The sequence below is a fragment of the Medicago truncatula genome, chromosome 3 (assembly GCF_003473485.1).
Source record: "Medicago truncatula cultivar Jemalong A17 chromosome 3, MtrunA17r5.0-ANR, whole genome shotgun sequence".
Taxonomy (NCBI): Eukaryota; Viridiplantae; Streptophyta; class Magnoliopsida; order Fabales; family Fabaceae; genus Medicago; species Medicago truncatula.
In genome coordinates, this window is record NC_053044.1 from 24,718,141 (window position 1) to 24,735,990 (window position 17,850).

Below are 17,850 nucleotides of genomic sequence, written 5' to 3' on the forward strand. Positions count from 1 at the left end.
ACTTTTTTGTTTGGCTCCGCCACTGCATATATACAAGTTAAAAAAAATTAAAATTTCGGGCCTAAAGCAAGAGAGTTGCCTAATGGTTGAGACCTTGCACTCCAATAACAAATATGTGAAAACAAATTCAAGTTAGTGATATACAAACTATGCATGACAATGACTTATGTAATCTATTCATTAGCATGGCCGTCTCTGGCAAGTGCAACATGTTTGAACCATTGCTCATGTATTTAACTACAAGTTAAAAGTCATGCATGTTTGAACCATTGCTCATGTATTATTTAACTACAACTTAATTATTTATCGCTATAAACAATGTTGGATTTTTTTTTCATTTCTTTTTATATGAAAATTATCATGTTTGTAACCGGATCTCTGAATTATTGGGAACGGCCCTGAACATTAGAGGTAGTCTTAAAGGTGAGCGGGAGAGACGACAACCCAGAACACCAACTATCAATCTTCTCTAAAATAAATTATCAATTTTTTTTATTAAGTAGCTTATTTGATAGAAATTCACTTCTTAAATTAAAAACAAGTGAATATAGAGTTTGAACACAATCTATATGACAACCTTCTTACCAACTATATGTGATAATTATGAAAACAATAATTAAATGACATAAGATCATATTACCTCCGTCTCTAATTATAGGAGTATTTTATAAAAATTACGGAGATTAAGAAAGTTGATTGTAGTATTAAATTTGTATATAATTATTATTGTTTTTACAATTTTATCCTTAAGAGAGAGAGTTAATTTATGTTTTTAACATAATATTTATTGTTGATTGAAAAAAGATGCAAAATAAATAAATGTATGTTGGTAAAAAAAATAATTAATGTACTTGAAAATACTAAAGAATTATTATAAAAAGGGATAATTTTTTTTCTTTCAAAAAGGACTTGTAATTAAGGACGTTCGTATACAACCCTCGTATTCCCCCACGACCCCGTCTAGTTTTCTTTCTTTCTTTCCAAGCAAATTTTCCATCATTTATTTTCCCCTCACTTTCTCTCCTCGTCGTTTCCATAAACCCTTTCATTTTCCTTCCAATTTCCTCTTAATTTCATCTTCAGTCATGTCCATCTACCGTGTACTTTCTCGATCTTCCAGAACCTTCACACTTCTCTCTTCTTCGCATTCTTTGCTGAAGCCACAACCCTTCTCCACCACTTTCTTCCATCAATTCAGTTCCTTTCCTCATCAATCACCAAATGAGGTATCTTTCTTATAAAACTGAATTAATAAAAATGTAATTTTTCTGTGATTTTGTATTGTAGTTTTTTTTTTCTTTTTCTCTTTAACTTTTCAAAGCTTGTCAAATGCATTCATATAGATTTTTAAGTTCCAACATTCAGAAATTATCGATGGTTTGAAGAGACTTTACATTCAGAAATTGATGCCATTAGAAGTGACTTATCGATTCAACGATTTCGTTTCTCCTTTATTGGTGAGTACATTGTTAATCTCTGTCGTTTTCAATAATTAGTTTTTAGACTAATATTTACTCATTCGTCTGGATTTGAACTCAGACCTCCAACTCGTTATCCCTTAGCTCAAACTAGTTGAGCTATCAAAATCCAACCCCATGTTTTCGCTGTGTTTAAAATATCAACTAACATATTAACTATTGATTTTTGCAGACAGATAGTGACTTTGATGCCAAACCTATGGTTCTGCTTTTGGGTCAATACTCAACTGGGAAAACAACTTTTATTAAACATATGCTTCAAAATAGTTATCCAGGCATGTGGTTTGATCCATTCTCGATTATTTATATTATTAATTTTTGGTCAAGTAGCCTAGTGGTTGGATTCGCACATTTAAGTGTGTAGAAGTGGGGAATCTAGGGTTCAGACCCTGTCCCATGCATATTATTGTCCTTGCGGCTATCAACTGAGTTGTACTAACAGGACATCTATTTTTGATTTCTGCTCGAGTAGTATATGTTTTTGTGGTTATCATATATGTTCAACAATATATGTTACTGATGTCATTTTTTGGTTTTTACTATTTGTTCATTAGGAGCTCATATTGGACCTGAACCAACAACTGATAAGTTTGTTGTTGTCATGGTATGTGCCAAAGCATTTACTCTTCATTACCCATCACTACTGATATGGTCTTTTATAGGGTAAAAAAACGGTAGTTTTCTCACTTTTAAATATCCATATTAAATTTGCTTCTGTGCCATGACATGATGAGTTCATGGTTCGGTTAAGAAAGGAAGATCGAACTGAATTGTTAGAACAGTTTGGTAAAATTGAACCGAACTATTATAATGGTTCGGTGCACCAGTTTTGTATTTCCAAACTCAAACTACCTTCATAGAAGACCAAACTGCAACTTCTGATACCGAATTGTACTGAATTGTTAATATTAATGGATATTAGGATTGCAAAAAAACATAAAAACCGAACTGAATAAAAAACTGAACTGCACCGAAAAGAACCAAATTGTGACGGATAGTTCAGACTGAATTGAATTGGTTCAGTTTGTAAACTTCCTGTCACAGTTTGGATCTTTTTGGCGTGGTTTGGTGTAGGAGTTCCTAATATGACTGAACACCAAGCCTGTAATTGCAAACTTGGCTTAAGCATTTTCAAATTAAAATGCAAACAACAGTACATATTACCTCGCATGTTCAGATAAAATGAAGAACATTGTTGTTGACTTGCAATAAATAGTGTGAGCTTAACACTACAGGAAAACGTAGTGATATCTTTTTGAATTGCTCACTAAAATACATTGCAGCCTTTGTAGGCAGGCTTATATGTAGTTCTGATCCAGGATATAATATAGTTATGTTTATGAGATGTTGGTTGTGATATTCATTTACATCATTCATTTGGAAATCTCTTATAGTTTAAGAAATTGTAATCATTTAAGAAAATGAAATTTCATGTCAGCTTATAAGATTGTTGTAGGCATTTTGTGATATGTGGTTTTATGGTCACAGTAACTTGAGTGCAAAGTTTGATATGTTGCAGTGATTATTATCTATGCAGTCTGGACCTGATGAGAGAACTATTCCTGGCAATACCGTTGCTGTACAGGCAGATATGCCATTCGGTGGTCTAACATCTTTTGGCACTGCTTTTTTGTCCAAATTCGAGTGTTCTACAATGCCTCATCCTGTAAGTTTCTCTAGAAAAAATTGGAAAAAAGATATCAATTGATTTTTGTTGTTGAGTTTAATAACAAGGCAATAAAGAAGTTTTACACGTTTGTTCAATCATATTTCACCAGTGTCGTGTCATAATATTATTTTGTAAAGTATCTCCAAATTCTATAAGGAGAAAAGCAACAATCACATTGATCATATGATTTTATCGTGTTAGTATATAGTTATTTAATTCTTTTTGTTTTGTAGCATTTGGAACTCACTTTTTTTTCTCATTTGTCCGAAGCTACTAGAGCACATTACATTTGTGGACAGCCCTGGAGTTCTATCAGGAGAAAAGCAACGATTAGAGAGATCATATGATTTTACCGGCGTAACATCTTGGTTTGCTGCTAAGTCTGATATAATACTCCTCCTATTTGATCCTCACAAGCTTGATATCAGCGACGAGTTCAAACGTGTGATAACATCCCTAAAGGGGCATGATGATAAAATTAGAGTGGTTTTGAACAAGGCAGACCAAGTTGATACTCAACAAGTAAGATAACATTAAGCAATTAATCTTCTATTTGTTGGCCTAGCAATATTTTTGAAACATAGTTAGGAATTAGGATGAATCTAATTTATATAAAATTATGTGCCCTAATGTTGCAGTTAATGAGAATTTATGGTGCTTTAATGTGGTCACTTGGGAAAGTGTTCAATATTCCAGAAATCATGCGGGTGTATATAGGGTATGTCACTTCATATATGTCATGTGCACACATTCTCTACCATAAATCTTGAAATGTTATCTTTGACCAATGGCATAGCTGCTAATCATATAAGTGTCTATGTATAAGATATTTCTATAATTAAATATAAAATAAAGTCACTATTTTCGTATAAGCTTAAGTTGTTTTCGTAAACTATCTTTTAGAGCTTTTGGAAATAAGATGGTAGCAATTTATGGACAGGTCATACGCAAACAGTCTCATAAGTGCTTATGCCACTATTTATGCGCATATAAATCAATCCGAACAGGCCCAAGATTTTCTTAATTATTATTGACTTTTCTCAGCTACTTTGTGCACATTCATATAAATTTATATGTGATCCAAATCTTGTGACATTGACTTATATTGGCAGATCCTTCAATGACCAGCCTGTAAACAACATTGGTGTACTCGGAAATGAACTCTTTGAAAGAGAACAGGAAGACCTTCTTACAGATCTAAAAGATATACCAAAGAAGGCTTGTGATCGTAAAGTAAGTTTTTCATTTGATTAAAATTTTTAATCATAATAATTTGCTCAACGTAAATACTACATACATGTGCATTTTTTTTAGCTAAATTTTCTTAAGAGATCATTTGTGGAATCAGTTTTAAAGTTGAGAATGAACCACAGAAGATTGAAAGATAATTGGCATGTGGATGAAATAATAATGATTTCAGAATACTTTTTTAGTTTATGTGGTGGGAAAACATTGATAAAAGGATAGATGTCCTTACCGCATTTAGTACCATGTTATGCAAATTTTCGTAGTGTTATTGATTTCATAGCTGTTGTGTATCCAATCTCTAGAATTTCAGCTTAAAGTTAAGTAACTACTCATGTTTTGTTATGTAAAAAAAACTAATTATGTTTTGTTTTATCTATCTGTTTTCTTAAGAAATTAATATGGGAGGGGGAATGATATTTTATTCACTGTGAAGGGGTAGACAACCAATGTGCTAGCATCCATCAAAGTTTGAACTGAACTCTGCCTCTTTAGATTACATGCTAAGCAGTTACCACTATGCTAACATTTGATATTTTTATTTTATCTACTGAAGTTACATTTCTTTGTAATTAAGATAACACTTGTACATGTAGATCAATGAATTTGTAAAACGAGCTCGAGCTGCCAAAATACATGCATATATTATCAGTCATCTGAAAAAGGAAATGCCTATCGTGATAGGGAAAGCTAAAGCTCAACAAAAACTCATTGATAACCTGGAGGTGGAATTTGCAAAGGTATAAATTCATCAACAACTCTCTAATTTCTCACGTATTGTTATGATATTGATAAAGAATGAAAATTGAAACACGTGTAACAGGTACAAAGGGAGTTCCATCTCCCTGCCGGAGACTTTCCAAATGTTGATCATTTCAAAGAGGTGTTGAGTGTTTATAACATCGACAAGTTTGAGAAATTGAAACCGAAAATGATACAAGATGTGGATGACATGCTTGCTCATGACATACCTAATCTCTTAAAGACTTTTAGAAATTCATAAGTTTGCAAGATCAAAGGACTAGTACAAAAGTATGGATCCGGATCCATTTTAAAGACATTCTAATCTCTTGTATCATGTATCATGTGGTGCATATTTTGCAAAACTATGCATGCAGGCACAATAATGTACTTTTTCAACAGACAACTCATTCAATGGTAACCAAAAAAACCTTTATATTTACAAATTACCCATATTTCTCTATATAATTTTCATTTTCGAAAGAGCTTAATGGCGAAACTCACATGTAAAATATTAAAAAGTGGGAAATTGCGGATTCAAACCTGCATCTTAACATATCAAATGTCTCTACAACTAATATCTAAGTTGAACTTACTAAGCTCATACTTCTCTATACTAGTATAAAGGATGTTAGGCCAAGAGAGAATGTATATGTTGCTAAAATTGACTTTCTAAAAAAGAGGTCTATTATGACAATACTCATATATACACTTGTGATGAAATATCATTTTATAAGCTACCATGTTATTGGTATGAAGTTTTCACATCCATTTATCTAATCTGTTTGAGAACCTTTGAAGCACACAAGTAGGATGAACACACATCTATGACATTGCTTGTTAAAAAAAATTGTATATTTATTAATTATTGAGTAATATTTTAATAGTTTTCCAACTAAAAATGATGAGTTGCACCACTAAAAATTATTAAATATTTTCCTGTGAAGAACTAAATGCTAAATCTTGTTTGAGACAACATAAAACAAATTTGAAATATAAGAGACACATACTGACCAATTATAATTTGTAGATTTTGAATATCTTCAATTTTAAAGTTTCTATATTTTAACAGCTTAATATCAATTTGGTCCATAAATTTATCTAGTTGCCATCATATTAATCTTTAGGCTTTAGCATATTCTTTAAACGATTAATACAAATAAAATTCGATAGAATAAAAGACTTTTTAAACTATTCATAAAGTAAGAAATCTATTTAAGAACACCCTATAAATTCTTTTTAAAAAAAACACCTTATAAATTCAAAAACTAAATTGGGGGTTTCTTCTAGAATTCTCCAAGGTTTAAAAACCCTATTAAACCCACAACACAAAAAAAAAAAAAAAAAAAAAAAAAAAATTGTCGTTTCTAATTTTTTCCAACCACAAACACTTGCACACCGACTCTTAACCCGACCCGATACAGTTTTCTCTTTCTTTCTTTCCAAGCAAATTTTCCATCATTTATTTTCCCTTCACTTTCTCTCCGTTCATAACATTTTCCTCTATTTCATAAACCCTTTCCCTCTCCAATCCCAATTCCAACCCTAATTTTCCTTCCAATTTCTTCTTCTTCAGCCATGTCCGTTTATAGGGTACTTTCTCGAGCTTCCAGAACCTTCACGCTTCTCTCTGCTTCGCATAAGCCACAACCTCTTTCCACCAATTTCTTCCATCAATTCAGTACCTTTCCTCATCAATTGCCCAATAAGGTATCTCCCTCGTAATTCTGAATAAAAAAAATTAATTTTTCGTAATTTTGTGCTGTAGGGTTTTATTAGGGTTTTAGGGTTTAGTGAAATAACCTAAAACCCTAAATTTTCCTTTTCTATTTTGTCAAATTCTGGCTATGAATTATTGAATTAAGTTTAAATTTTTTGCAGCCTAACTTATAATTTTTGTTTTTTGATGTTTTGGGTATGAATTGTTGAATTAAGTCTAAAAGTGTTGTACCATAAATTCCCTTTATCTATTTTTTTGATGTTTTGGCTATGAATTATTGAACTAAGTTTAAATTTATTGTTGATGTGGCACAAGTAGTAGATATTAGGTTTACTTAACTATTTGGTTGGCGTAGTTCGATCCTGGACGATGAGTATAAAAAACATACGCTGTGAGATGTAAGCCTCGTTTTTTTTGCTGGTAGATAGCCGCAATGACAATAACCACTTGAAAACTCACACACAGACACACACACAAATAGGGGATTCCGGGTCACGGCGTCCAACCTAGGAATTTCGGCATTTGCCAATTGAGCTAGGACTTGTGAGATGTCAACCTCTTAAATGGATCCCAATAACATGAGGGACTCTGCTGTTGTCCACAGGATACCTTGATTTACCAAAAAAAAAAAAGAAGTATAAATTTATTGTTGCTTTTTAATCACTTTATTCCTAGATTGTGTATTGCCCCTCGATTATTTGTCTGAGTAATTTTGGTTTTAGTTATGCATTGTGAAATTCTCATTTAAGTACTATGTGTGATTTCTAATGTTTCAGCTTATTCCGATTCAAGCCAATTTGTTGTATTCTCCAATAAGTTCATCCTTGACTCCAAGATTTGGATTTTCTTCCTCGGCCTCACCTGAATCTTCAAGTGATGACCCTGCAAAAACAAGCGAAAAAGCCAAGGTAGTTGATCAGAATGAAGAAGATAAACGTGAAGGTCAAAGCAGTGAATCTGGTTAGTGTCTATTCAGAATCTTGTTTTCGATGTCAATCTGACAAAAGACAACAGAAAGTGTGGAGTTTTTAAACTGAAATGTGTTTATTTTTTTATTCAGATTCCGATGTAGAGATTGAATGTGATCTATCCAGAGATGAATTAATAAAGCTTGTTACTGAGAAGGAAGCACTTTTGAAGTTGAAGCACAAAGAAGTGGAGAAAATGCAAGATAAAGTTTTGCGCACCTACGCGGAGATGGAGAATGTCATGGACAGGACTAATCGCAATGCGGAGAGTTCAAAAAAATTTGCTATACAGGTCTATATTTTGACTTTTTATTTGTTTTAAATCGCGGGGTATAAATCTTGCTCGTTTTCGACTCTTTGCTCAGTGTTTCTAATGTGAATGTAGAGTTTTGCCAAGAGTTTACTTGATGTTGCTGACAATTTGGGAAGAGCTTCTTCAGTTGTAAAGGACAGTTTTTCAAAAATTGAATCACCTAAAGAATCTGATCAAGCCGCACCACTCCTGAAAACACTTCTGGAAGGTGTTGAAATGACTGAGAAACAACTTGCAGAGGTAGACTGTTCTACTTTGTGCTATAGATCTTTAGTTGTTAGGTTCAAAACTAATCTATGTCCATTCTTTTCAGAGCCATTTGTGTGATCAATTTTATTTTTGTTTCGTGTTCACCTTCCATTACATTTTTCCACATTTATATGGTTTTCTAGTTTAACGATAGAAAAATAAGTGGATTCTGAAGGTTTGATTGTGTTTTTCTTTTCGTCTTTAGAAGTTAAGAAGAGAATAAAAGAAAACTAGGAAATTGCAAGTTGCGTTTGATTGTCTCATGCATCCATGAACATAGCAATATGCTTTGATAATTTATTGATGTGATCATTCTATTTAAGAGAAAGTGTTTTGTTAGGAACCTTTCTTTTGGTATATGGAAAGAATTCCCAAAACTGGGCAGAAATGAATAAACTGCAGAATAATTCTAGCTAGAATAAAGGTTGATCAACAAAATTGAGAAAAGAAGAATTATTTGAATATCTTTTTCTTACTACCAATATATTGGTATGATAGGATTGCAAGAGAAGATACGAAAGGTTTACAATGAAGATGATAACCTTGCACTCAAGGCTACCCCAAATGAGCACCGTCCTTTCACACTTTCATTCTATTCTCTAGTCACGAAACATATTTTTCAAATACTATCTTTCTCCTCTAGCCTTGAGGGCTATTTAAAAAAGACTTCTAAGAATAACCAAAATAACAATTCTTTTCAACCACCTAGCATTAACTTCTTAGCTCCAATCCTAAAAAACAACCCTTTATTCTTAATCCTAACATTACACTCATCCTCTCAACAACCTTGTCCTCATGGTTGTAATAGAGAAAGACTGATCAGGAGATAGAATCCGATGGAAAAAAGGTCGATGAACCGTATCTCCCTATAGGGTTTTTGCGAGTGGAAGTTATGCTTCAATAAATCTAGGGGCTTTTAAGCAAAACTTAGGGGGCTGTAGAGCAATTTCTTTTCCTGCTGCTGAAACCCCACTTAGTGGGATATGGCTTGGTTGTTGTTGTTTTCTGCAGCTGAATCAATATTCCTAGTTGTTACAGATACAGTTGTTGATTTACTGTGGTACATCAATTTCTCCATGCGACCCCCTTGCATTAAACAATAAATTTGTATCTTTCCCTGTTCCGGTTTCTTACTAAGTGTCTGTCACCTTGGCATTACTTTCTGGTTCTTGAATGCCAAACCTTGAGATAATGTCAGCAATCTTGTTGATTGCAGATTGCAAATTGTCTAGCTTGCTTGAATGTTCATCCAGCTTGCCCTTGATTTTGCTGGCAGAAAGCTCCAATGTTGCCACCCATCATGTTTCCTATTAATCATCCTACAGATTTTGGGAATAGAATCATAATGTCAGTAGATTGATTGATACTTCCCAAATATCTTTCGACAAATACAATACATGAAAACCTAAGATAAGCTCGTATATCTAATTACAAACCTTTTTTTTTTGGTGGGCCGGGGTTCAAACCCCAGACCTTGCATATTTTATGCATTGTCCATACCAACTGAGCTAAGCTCACGAGGACATCTAATTACAAACCATTACGAGTAGACCACAAATATGCAAGTTATTAAAATTACCTGTAGGAATGTAGATTGAAAAATATAGAATCAATTGAATTGACTGCATTGTTAAGCAAAAAAAAATTGTAAATAACAACAATCTAGTAAATTGATATCCATGCTTAGGAGAGTAGACTGGTTGCATTGCATTGCTTTTTTCTTAAGTAATGTGTTTCAATGGATAATGCCAGTGTTCAATCCCATTATTCACGATTAACATCTGCTGCTTACAGGTACTTAAAAAGCACGGTGTTGAAAAATATGATCCTACAAATGAACCATTTGATCCAAACAGGCATAATGCCATCTTCCAAATACCCGATGCTTCCAAGCCTCCAGGCACTGTTGGAGTTGTTCTCAAGGTACGTTGCATGATATTTTGTTCTTTGTACTGTCATTCATTTTTTCTTTTCTGATTTTAAAATTTGCTTTGACCTTCAAAACTATGTTTCTATATGGTCAATCCCTTTCAATACAAATTACAAAACAACATACCTTTAGTTCCTAAAGTACAAAACTACATGCTTTTAGTCCCTCTTTGCAGGAACTGAAAATTGGGCACCTAATAAGAAAAAATATAAATATTTTTTTTTTTTTGGTTGGTAGACGAAATGGCAAAGCCATTATAAACTCACACAAGTGGAGGTGCCGGGTTTCGAACCCCGGTCAATCACACTTTTGGTCTTATTTTATGGTTAATTTATGAACATAAAAAAGTGCTACTATTTGTCATTTCATTCCATTCATGATATTTCTCCATCTCATACCATCAATCTGAACACGACGTGTGTAAATAAAAAGGAATACTTTGGTTATATTTGCAGGCAGGATATATGCTCTATGATCGTGTACTTCGTCCAGCAGAAGTTGGGGTTACACATGAAGTGGAGGAAGATAACAAAACAGATGAATGATTATGGCATAAAGAAATTCTTGAGTAATTGGATATTTTCCAATGGCTTTTTATGCAGTTCACACTCTAGTTCTCGTTTGCAGAGCTGTAATTTGTCAAATGCGGAAAGGGCTGATGTCTTCTCTTATATTTCTGGAGTTATTTTTTAATAATAATAACAAGAGTATATGGATTTGATTCCATGAGATTTTGGTTGTATTCATGCTACTTACTGTTTCATTATAGTTGACTCTATTGTAGTGGCTTTTCTACATACCCCACATTAAGTTCAGGAGCTCTCTAGTTTAGTTTTGTCCCTTTCTTTTTAGGAAATCATAATTTGTAAGAGCAAAGATCGATCAGTCCTTGTAAGATTTGAAGTTAAGTCTTGAGAGGATGCAACTGTTTTTATTTTCTAATTTAATTTATTTGGTGTGGCTCTTGAGTCTTGACCTTTCATTTCTATATTTACTTTTTTATATGTTACCCGAGAAGAACTAGGAACATTATCTTTCTAACACACTCTCTTATTGATTAAAATCATTGTGCGACTAACATTTTGAAAATGGGTTATACATAAAATGATGGGATTCAACATAGATTTCACTCAATAAGAGTGGATGTTAGTGAAATTGTTGAGAAGAGTATCCTTGGTTGTTATTTTGATTGATTTATATCATTTTAAAGGGGTAATGTCCAGGTTAGCTTGTTGGAGATTTCTACCAGACAGGGTAGTGTATGATTTCTCCTCATTACTACCAAAATATGTTTCAAGTTTTTGGAAGTGCACATCTGGACTGTACAAATTGTCTGGAAGCATGTTTTTAGAGAACACAATTTAGTGATATTTGGTGTAAGGGTTTGTGTAAACAAGGGTGAGGGATAAAACACAACCAATTGTTTTTTATTGATCAATTCTGCCTTTTTGTATAGGTAAATGACCACCTATAGTGACGTTGAACGTGTTGCTTTTATTGAGCTCATATTTACGGTATTACTAAAAATAGGAAAAATAATTTTGAATTTATGGTTTTTATTTTTCATCAATTCAATAAAGACAGAAGTAAATCGCAAATATTGGAGTAATGAGTCAAAGAGTTTGATAATGATGATTAAAAGACCGTACATGGACTTCAGAGATTCCGAGTTTAAGGAATGTAAATGTAAATTCTGTTGAAATAGTCCTCGTGAGCTTAGCTCAGTTAGTATAGACAATACAAACCCCGGCCACCACAAAAAAAAAAAAAATTAAATTAAATTTCCCTTGAGATACTATCCCCTCACTCTAATTTTATTTTATTTTTTTTTAAAAAAAGGGGTGAAAAGTAAAATAAAAATAAGGGTATACTGAGTAAATTCTGGAGTCATCCTTAATTACAATCAAATGGCAACGGTGAGAAGCACATAAAGTTTACTAATGATTAAACTGACTATTTTTTAGAAGAAATAGGGCTAATCCCAAATTAAGCTGATTTTTAATAATCCAAATAAGTAAAAAAACCCAGCCACTCTTTTATTAAGGAAGAAGTGACCCTATCCTAGTAATCAAGAATTCAATCATAATATAAGTTTAACTAATGCTTGTACTAAACTGGTTTGGTCTTTAACTGTCAAGCTCAACGACTTAGTTAAAAACAAAAGCTCCCCTTGAAAGAAAAAAAAAAGCTATATTTTTTCTTAGCTTTCATATTCCAAAACCAGAAAAGATGCAAATATAAGTGATACCATGAGTAGTGAAAAGCATATTAAGATTTTATATTTACATATACTACTACTGTCTACACTACAGGTACTAAACAGCCTCAAATCATGTCACATAATGCAACTATGATGATCAACACTAGTTTCTGACGCTTCTGGCACTAGATAAGTAGTACTAAGTACTGACTATATACAAGATTCTGACTGACTAATTAACTACATCTATGTAAATATAGGATCCCAACTGATATTATGATTTCAAAGACTCTTAGTTCATGGACCACCCACTGGATATTTTTCTTCTAAATGATCATCACTTCTAGCTGTTTTCACCATTGTTCCCTTGGAAGTCGAAACCAAGATCCAACTCATTCATGTTCGAGTCCTGCAACACCAATACATATTTGTAAGCCAGTGTTATTATTGATCATTATTATGTAAGCCAACAAAAGAAACAGCTTTTTCCTTTGAACTGTTCATGGCTCGGTTCAGGTAGGAAATTGAACCGAAGATGAAAAATAGTTCACATGAAATGAGCAATGTAGTCAATTGCGGATTACGGAAAATAATGGTTTGTTAAAACGCCGCTACAGGGCAGTACTATAGCTGCTAATTGACAACACTTCATACTAAATGGGTAACGCAAAACAGTTCTTTAAAATTCTGCTTCACTATAGCGCCAGTGTAGCTGCTAGTTGACAACCTAGGTAGTCAATCCCAGATAATTGCGTGGAGCAGCGAACCCAAAAGTGGGATAATGGGATAGCCGCCATTTGATTATTTTTTTTTTTTGGACAATTCATGACTAATACTATAAACACACAGTTGATATAAAATTAAACAAATAACTAAACTTGTGAAATATTCATAACTAGCAAACGGAAAAATAGAAAAATATTAAAACAAAGCGTGCGAGAGAAATAAGCAAAACACAGGGAAACAAAAAAAAACGAGGAAGAAAAACTGAGTAGAAAAATGAGAATAAAAAACATAACACTGGAGAAAAAGACAAAGGGAAATGATTGGTCTATGCATTCACAGAGAAGACCATAGAAGTAGGGCTTGCTTGCAAAATACCCAGCATACCACTCAAACGTCTCAACTTTTAAGCCAAAATATGGTTTTACACACGATTATCACTATCGCGTACGAGATGCACTGCGGCGGTGCAACACCAACATGCTGTCTTCTTTGCAAACATGTCTGATGTGGCCGCTCCTGTAATACGTGACACAACTGGTCCTACAGTGGCAGCCAATAGCAGCTCTGCACCATCGCGATCGCGGCACTATTTCCCACAATTGACTACCTAGTTGACAACTCTGACTAAACCATATTGCTTACTTTTTATCCCAAACTGAACTGCTTTGTAAGTGTTCACTATCATCACATCATAATTATATTGTTTGTCTCTTTTAATTGTCCAACACAATCCTCCTCTTACATCCTAAATTTTAAATCTAAAGCAGATTACAAAAGAGTCAATGTATACATATACTGAATTGGAAAATTGATTTCCTAACCATTTCTAAGTTCTTACGTCTTAGGCACAAATCATAGCAGTTCTTAGTTCTTACATGGTGTTGAGGTATAATGCATGAACATCAATAATCAATGCTCAATGTTAACTTAAGAAGAAATCAGAAGATCATAGCACAACCCTTGCATTTAGCATGCATGAAATACTATAGACTAATTTATAATTCATAAAATGTGGAAAAATCACGTATTACAGGAGCGGCCACATCAGACATGTTTGCAGAGAAGATCATAATCTAATACAAACTGATAGCCAGACCAGAGGCCTAGCAACACAGAAATTAACTTATATTGCGGTGTTAAAAATTTAAAACGACACATCAGACATGTTTGCAGAGAAGATCATAATCTAATACAAACTGATAGCCAGACCAGAGGCCTAGCAACACAGAAATTAACTTATATTGCGGTGTTAAAAATTTAAAACGACACAAATATATTCGCTGGGATTGACATTTGATATTTAATTGGATATGCAAAATTGAATGCCAATGGATGGTAACATGTGGCACTGTAAAAAGCATCGTCTTAGTAGGTGTCATATTTTTCCAGCAGTACTTTCTATGATACAATACAATATTATGACCGCTTCATCCTCTTGAAAATCGATAGCAGTAAAATGTTAATTTACACAAGCATCAAACATCCATTTATATTTTGATAGAATATTCAACGGTTGTAAAAAAAAGTAGAATTTAAGATCAGTTTGAAACAGGGATGCATAGGTATGGGTACGGTACAGGGTATGCGATATGTACTATTAAAATAAATCAAGATACAAGTACATCAATAAGAAAGCATGAGTAAATTTATATAATAATGTTCAGTTCACAATAAAACAGTTTGAAACAGGGATGCATAGGTACAGGTACGGTACTGGGTATGTGATACGTACTTTTATAATATTTTTCAGTTCACAATAAAACATCGCAATATAAGATTTAAAAGTTAAAAACTGTTTTTGGTTATGACAACAAAAAAACTCAAGACACAAATAATAAGTGGTTAGCATTCTCCTATATTAATATATGAGAAAGCCACGAATTTCACTTGCAATGGAATAATGAGAAAAAATGGAGTACCGACAAGTACCATACGGCGTACCGGATATGTACCCAGTAAGTGTACCTCACCGTTTTACAAGTACTCATGAGGCAAAGATTAAACGTGAAGGGCATAAAGTCTTGTTCCCACTTTCAAAGTCTAAAAATTGAAATCAGATAAATGTTCAAAACCATCCAAACTAGAAATGAAAAAATCACGTTACTTTACCTTTGTGTCCTCTGAAACTTCATTCATATTCAGCTTCCCATGCACCTCATGATTCACATTTGTCTGTCTAGCTGTCACTTGGTCACTCTCAATTGTAGATTCATGTTCAACCTTTTCCACAGCCCCCTTTTTCTGTTCTTCTAGCGCAGCAATCTGTATCATGTCATGGCATTGATGATCAATCTCAGTTATAATAAAAAACAGTTGTTTAACTTAAACCGTAACACACCAAAGGAGATGTAATTGATAAGACAATGCACGACATAGTTTTTCAACAAATTGTCTTGATTGTGAATTCTTTTCACAACTCCAAGTAAAGAAACCTGTAGTTGTTAACCCGATCCACCCACATACAAAACCATACGAAATAATGTCACATGACCTATGAATCACTAACACAGACACGAACACCTGTCACAACACTGACATGTACACATACTAGACACTAGATATGCCTTCAATCTAAAGTGTCAGTGTTACATAGGATATAACCCCGTTTCTACCCAACAACAAGTCAACAACCAAGCTGGGTTACCGAGTCAAACAATGTCATAACTGTTCTATCATAGATCATAGCTCTTTCTACCAAAAAAAACATGAAAAATTTAATGGTAAATCAAAATCTCCACTCGAATGAATTGAAGACCCAAACAACGTCGTGTAATAACCAAAAAAATTAAAGAAAGAGATAACAACAACAACCAAGCCTTATCCCACTAAAGAGGCACGGAGAAAATTTCAATGAGGGATATATATAGATGATATAACAGACACAAACTCAAACCTCAGAAACCAGTTTATGTGTCTCAACCAGTTTATGTGTTTAGTTCTGCAAGGACAAAAATTGATTTTTAATGAATTGGTTTTAGTTAAAAGTGAGATGAATAATAAATTTGAGTGTAGTCCCTGTGAGCTTAGCTCAGTTGGTAAGGACAATGCATAATTTATGCAAGGTCTGGGGTTCGAATCCCAGCCACCACAAAAAATAAATTTGAGTGTAAAAATCACGTTTGGAGTCAAAAGCTACAAATCCTAGCTCTAAGTTAAAATCAATTCTACTTGAGAACATCCAAGCATGTTAAAATCAATTCTCCACCTCTAGAATCAATTTTCTCCATAAAAAATTGAAACCAAACATAATTCTAAATTGTGCTCACGGAACTGCAATTGTGACTGCAGTTCAAAGCGATATCACAACCGCATTTTCCTGCATTTTGCAGAAATATCGAAGTTCATGGTGTACTATGAGCTATGAAGCACAGACACATACATAGACACAGACACCAGGACATGTCTAATTTGAGAAAATGACATAAAATTTAATGTAATCATGTGTATTGGTGTCGTGACGGACACTATACATATACAACACATAGACACGCCTAATCCAAGAAGTATCTGTGCTTTTTAGACTACGTGCCACAAATCCCAATTCAACCTACATGCATACATTGCAATACAATCCAATCCAACCCAACAACCCAAAAACTCTTGTTCACATAAAAATCATTGTTTCTCTTGAATTCCACAAACCCAACAAAAAAATTGACGCCAACAAACACATCAGAAGAAAAAATCAAACTTTTTAACCCCAAAATAAAACCCTAAACCCTAAATATTCACTTCATTTTTCACAGAACAAAAAAAAAGGCAATAACATACAGGAGTATAACGAAACTTCCTTCTAGGTGGCTCATCAGAAACATCCTCAGCAGAAGAAGAATTCGCAACCGGAGTCCAACGACGAAGAAGTAAACGAGATTTCTCGTTACTATTATCCTTATTATTTTTCTTGTTGTTGTTAAACGAAGAAGGTGAAACATGAACCCATTTCTTCTCCCATTTACGAACAGGACCATTGAACACTGCAGGTGCACCGTAGCGTGAAGATGCTCTACCCAACCTCGTAGAACCCACTGTCTCCATTGTGTTGTTGTCGGTGAAATTGAATGGAACAGAACAACAAAATTGTAGCGTCTTCACTTTCTATATGTCTCTCTGTTTGTGAGTTTGACACGACAACAAAGAAGTACAAGTGAGAAAGCGACAAGTAAAATGTTCCTTGTTCAACAAGAGTGAATCAGTGTCGTCAATTTATTCAAGTCAAGTCAAGGTCCCTTCATGATCGATGGACTAAAGCAGAAGGGAGAAAAAGAAAAGAGATGAAAGATAAAATACGAGAGACTTGTCCAAATTTTAGTTTTAAAATGACTAGGGGTGTATATTAGTTGGCTCAATCCGGAAAACCAATCAAACCCATTTTAAAAACCACAAAAAAGTGGATTGTATTGGGGTAATTGAGTGAGTGTGGTTTAAAAAATGAAAAAACTCAGAAAATAACTGGAATGGAGTAAAATTAGGAGATTAGTCACTTTAGTCTTTGAATATAAAAGAAGTCGTCACTTTAGTCCCTGAATACAGATAAATTGTAAAATAGTCCTTGAATGTAGACTCTGTTAGTTAATTTAGTCCCTGAATGCGGACTTCGTTAGTCAATTTAGT

At 33.6% G+C, this 17,850-nt stretch overlaps 3 protein-coding genes across 3 annotated transcripts; 2 read left to right on the top strand and 1 right to left on the bottom strand.

The window, feature by feature from the left end:
• Positions 1 to 959: 959 nt before the first annotated feature.
• On the top strand, positions 960 to 5,579 carry LOC25489040 (EH domain-containing protein 1). Its single transcript, XM_013604442.3, has 10 exons — positions 960 to 1,226; positions 1,344 to 1,457; positions 1,651 to 1,753; positions 2,033 to 2,082; positions 3,016 to 3,144; positions 3,418 to 3,669; positions 3,786 to 3,865; positions 4,260 to 4,380; positions 4,989 to 5,132; positions 5,216 to 5,579. Exons 1-10 carry the CDS (start codon positions 1,086 to 1,088, stop codon positions 5,393 to 5,395), a joined length of 1,314 nt encoding a protein of 437 aa, XP_013459896.1. The 5' UTR covers positions 960 to 1,085; the 3' UTR covers positions 5,396 to 5,579.
• A 992-nt stretch (positions 5,580 to 6,571) lies between these two features.
• Positions 6,572 to 11,273, top strand: LOC25489041 (grpE protein homolog 2, mitochondrial). Its single transcript, XM_013604443.3, has 6 exons — positions 6,572 to 6,843; positions 7,630 to 7,813; positions 7,914 to 8,113; positions 8,207 to 8,374; positions 10,178 to 10,306; positions 10,769 to 11,273. The coding sequence occupies exons 1-6, from the start codon at positions 6,712 to 6,714 to the stop codon at positions 10,856 to 10,858; spliced, it is 903 nt and encodes a 300-aa protein (XP_013459897.1). The 5' UTR covers positions 6,572 to 6,711; the 3' UTR covers positions 10,859 to 11,273.
• Positions 11,274 to 12,525: 1,252 nt separating this feature from the next.
• On the bottom strand, positions 12,526 to 17,523 carry LOC25489042 (uncharacterized). The gene is made up of 3 exons (XM_013604444.3): positions 17,011 to 17,523; positions 15,349 to 15,501; positions 12,526 to 12,922 (listed from the first exon to the last, which is right to left on the bottom strand). The coding sequence occupies exons 1-3, from the start codon at positions 17,272 to 17,274 to the stop codon at positions 12,857 to 12,859; spliced, it is 483 nt and encodes a 160-aa protein (XP_013459898.1). The 5' UTR covers positions 17,275 to 17,523; the 3' UTR covers positions 12,526 to 12,856.
• Between the last annotated feature and the right edge of the window lie 327 nt (positions 17,524 to 17,850).

What these genes read in the sequence shown, in the direction of transcription:
- LOC25489040 (XM_013604442.3), top strand. Translation starts at nt 1,086, where the DNA reads ATGTCCATCTACCGTGTACTTTCTCGATCTTCCAGAACCTTCACACTT. An exon ending in CTCATCAATCACCAAATGAG is followed by an intron (nt 1,227 to 1,343) that starts GTATCTTTCTTA and finishes GCATTCATATAG; the next exon opens with ATTTTTAAGTTCCAACATTC. An exon ending in AGAAGGCTTGTGATCGTAAA is followed by an intron (nt 4,381 to 4,988) that starts GTAAGTTTTTCA and finishes TTGTACATGTAG; the next exon opens with ATCAATGAATTTGTAAAACG.
- LOC25489041 (XM_013604443.3), top strand. Translation starts at nt 6,712, where the DNA reads ATGTCCGTTTATAGGGTACTTTCTCGAGCTTCCAGAACCTTCACGCTT. An exon ending in CTCATCAATTGCCCAATAAG is followed by an intron (nt 6,844 to 7,629) that starts GTATCTCCCTCG and finishes CTAATGTTTCAG; the next exon opens with CTTATTCCGATTCAAGCCAA. An exon ending in CTGTTGGAGTTGTTCTCAAG is followed by an intron (nt 10,307 to 10,768) that starts GTACGTTGCATG and finishes TTATATTTGCAG; the next exon opens with GCAGGATATATGCTCTATGA.
- LOC25489042 (XM_013604444.3), bottom strand. Translation starts at nt 17,274, where the DNA reads ATGGAGACAGTGGGTTCTACGAGGTTGGGTAGAGCATCTTCACGCTAC. An exon ending in GGAAGTTTCGTTATACTCCT is followed by an intron (nt 15,502 to 17,010) that starts GTATGTTATTGC and finishes GACATGATACAG; the next exon opens with ATTGCTGCGCTAGAAGAACA. An exon ending in AAGTTTCAGAGGACACAAAG is followed by an intron (nt 12,923 to 15,348) that starts GTAAAGTAACGT and finishes TTGGTGTTGCAG; the next exon opens with GACTCGAACATGAATGAGTT.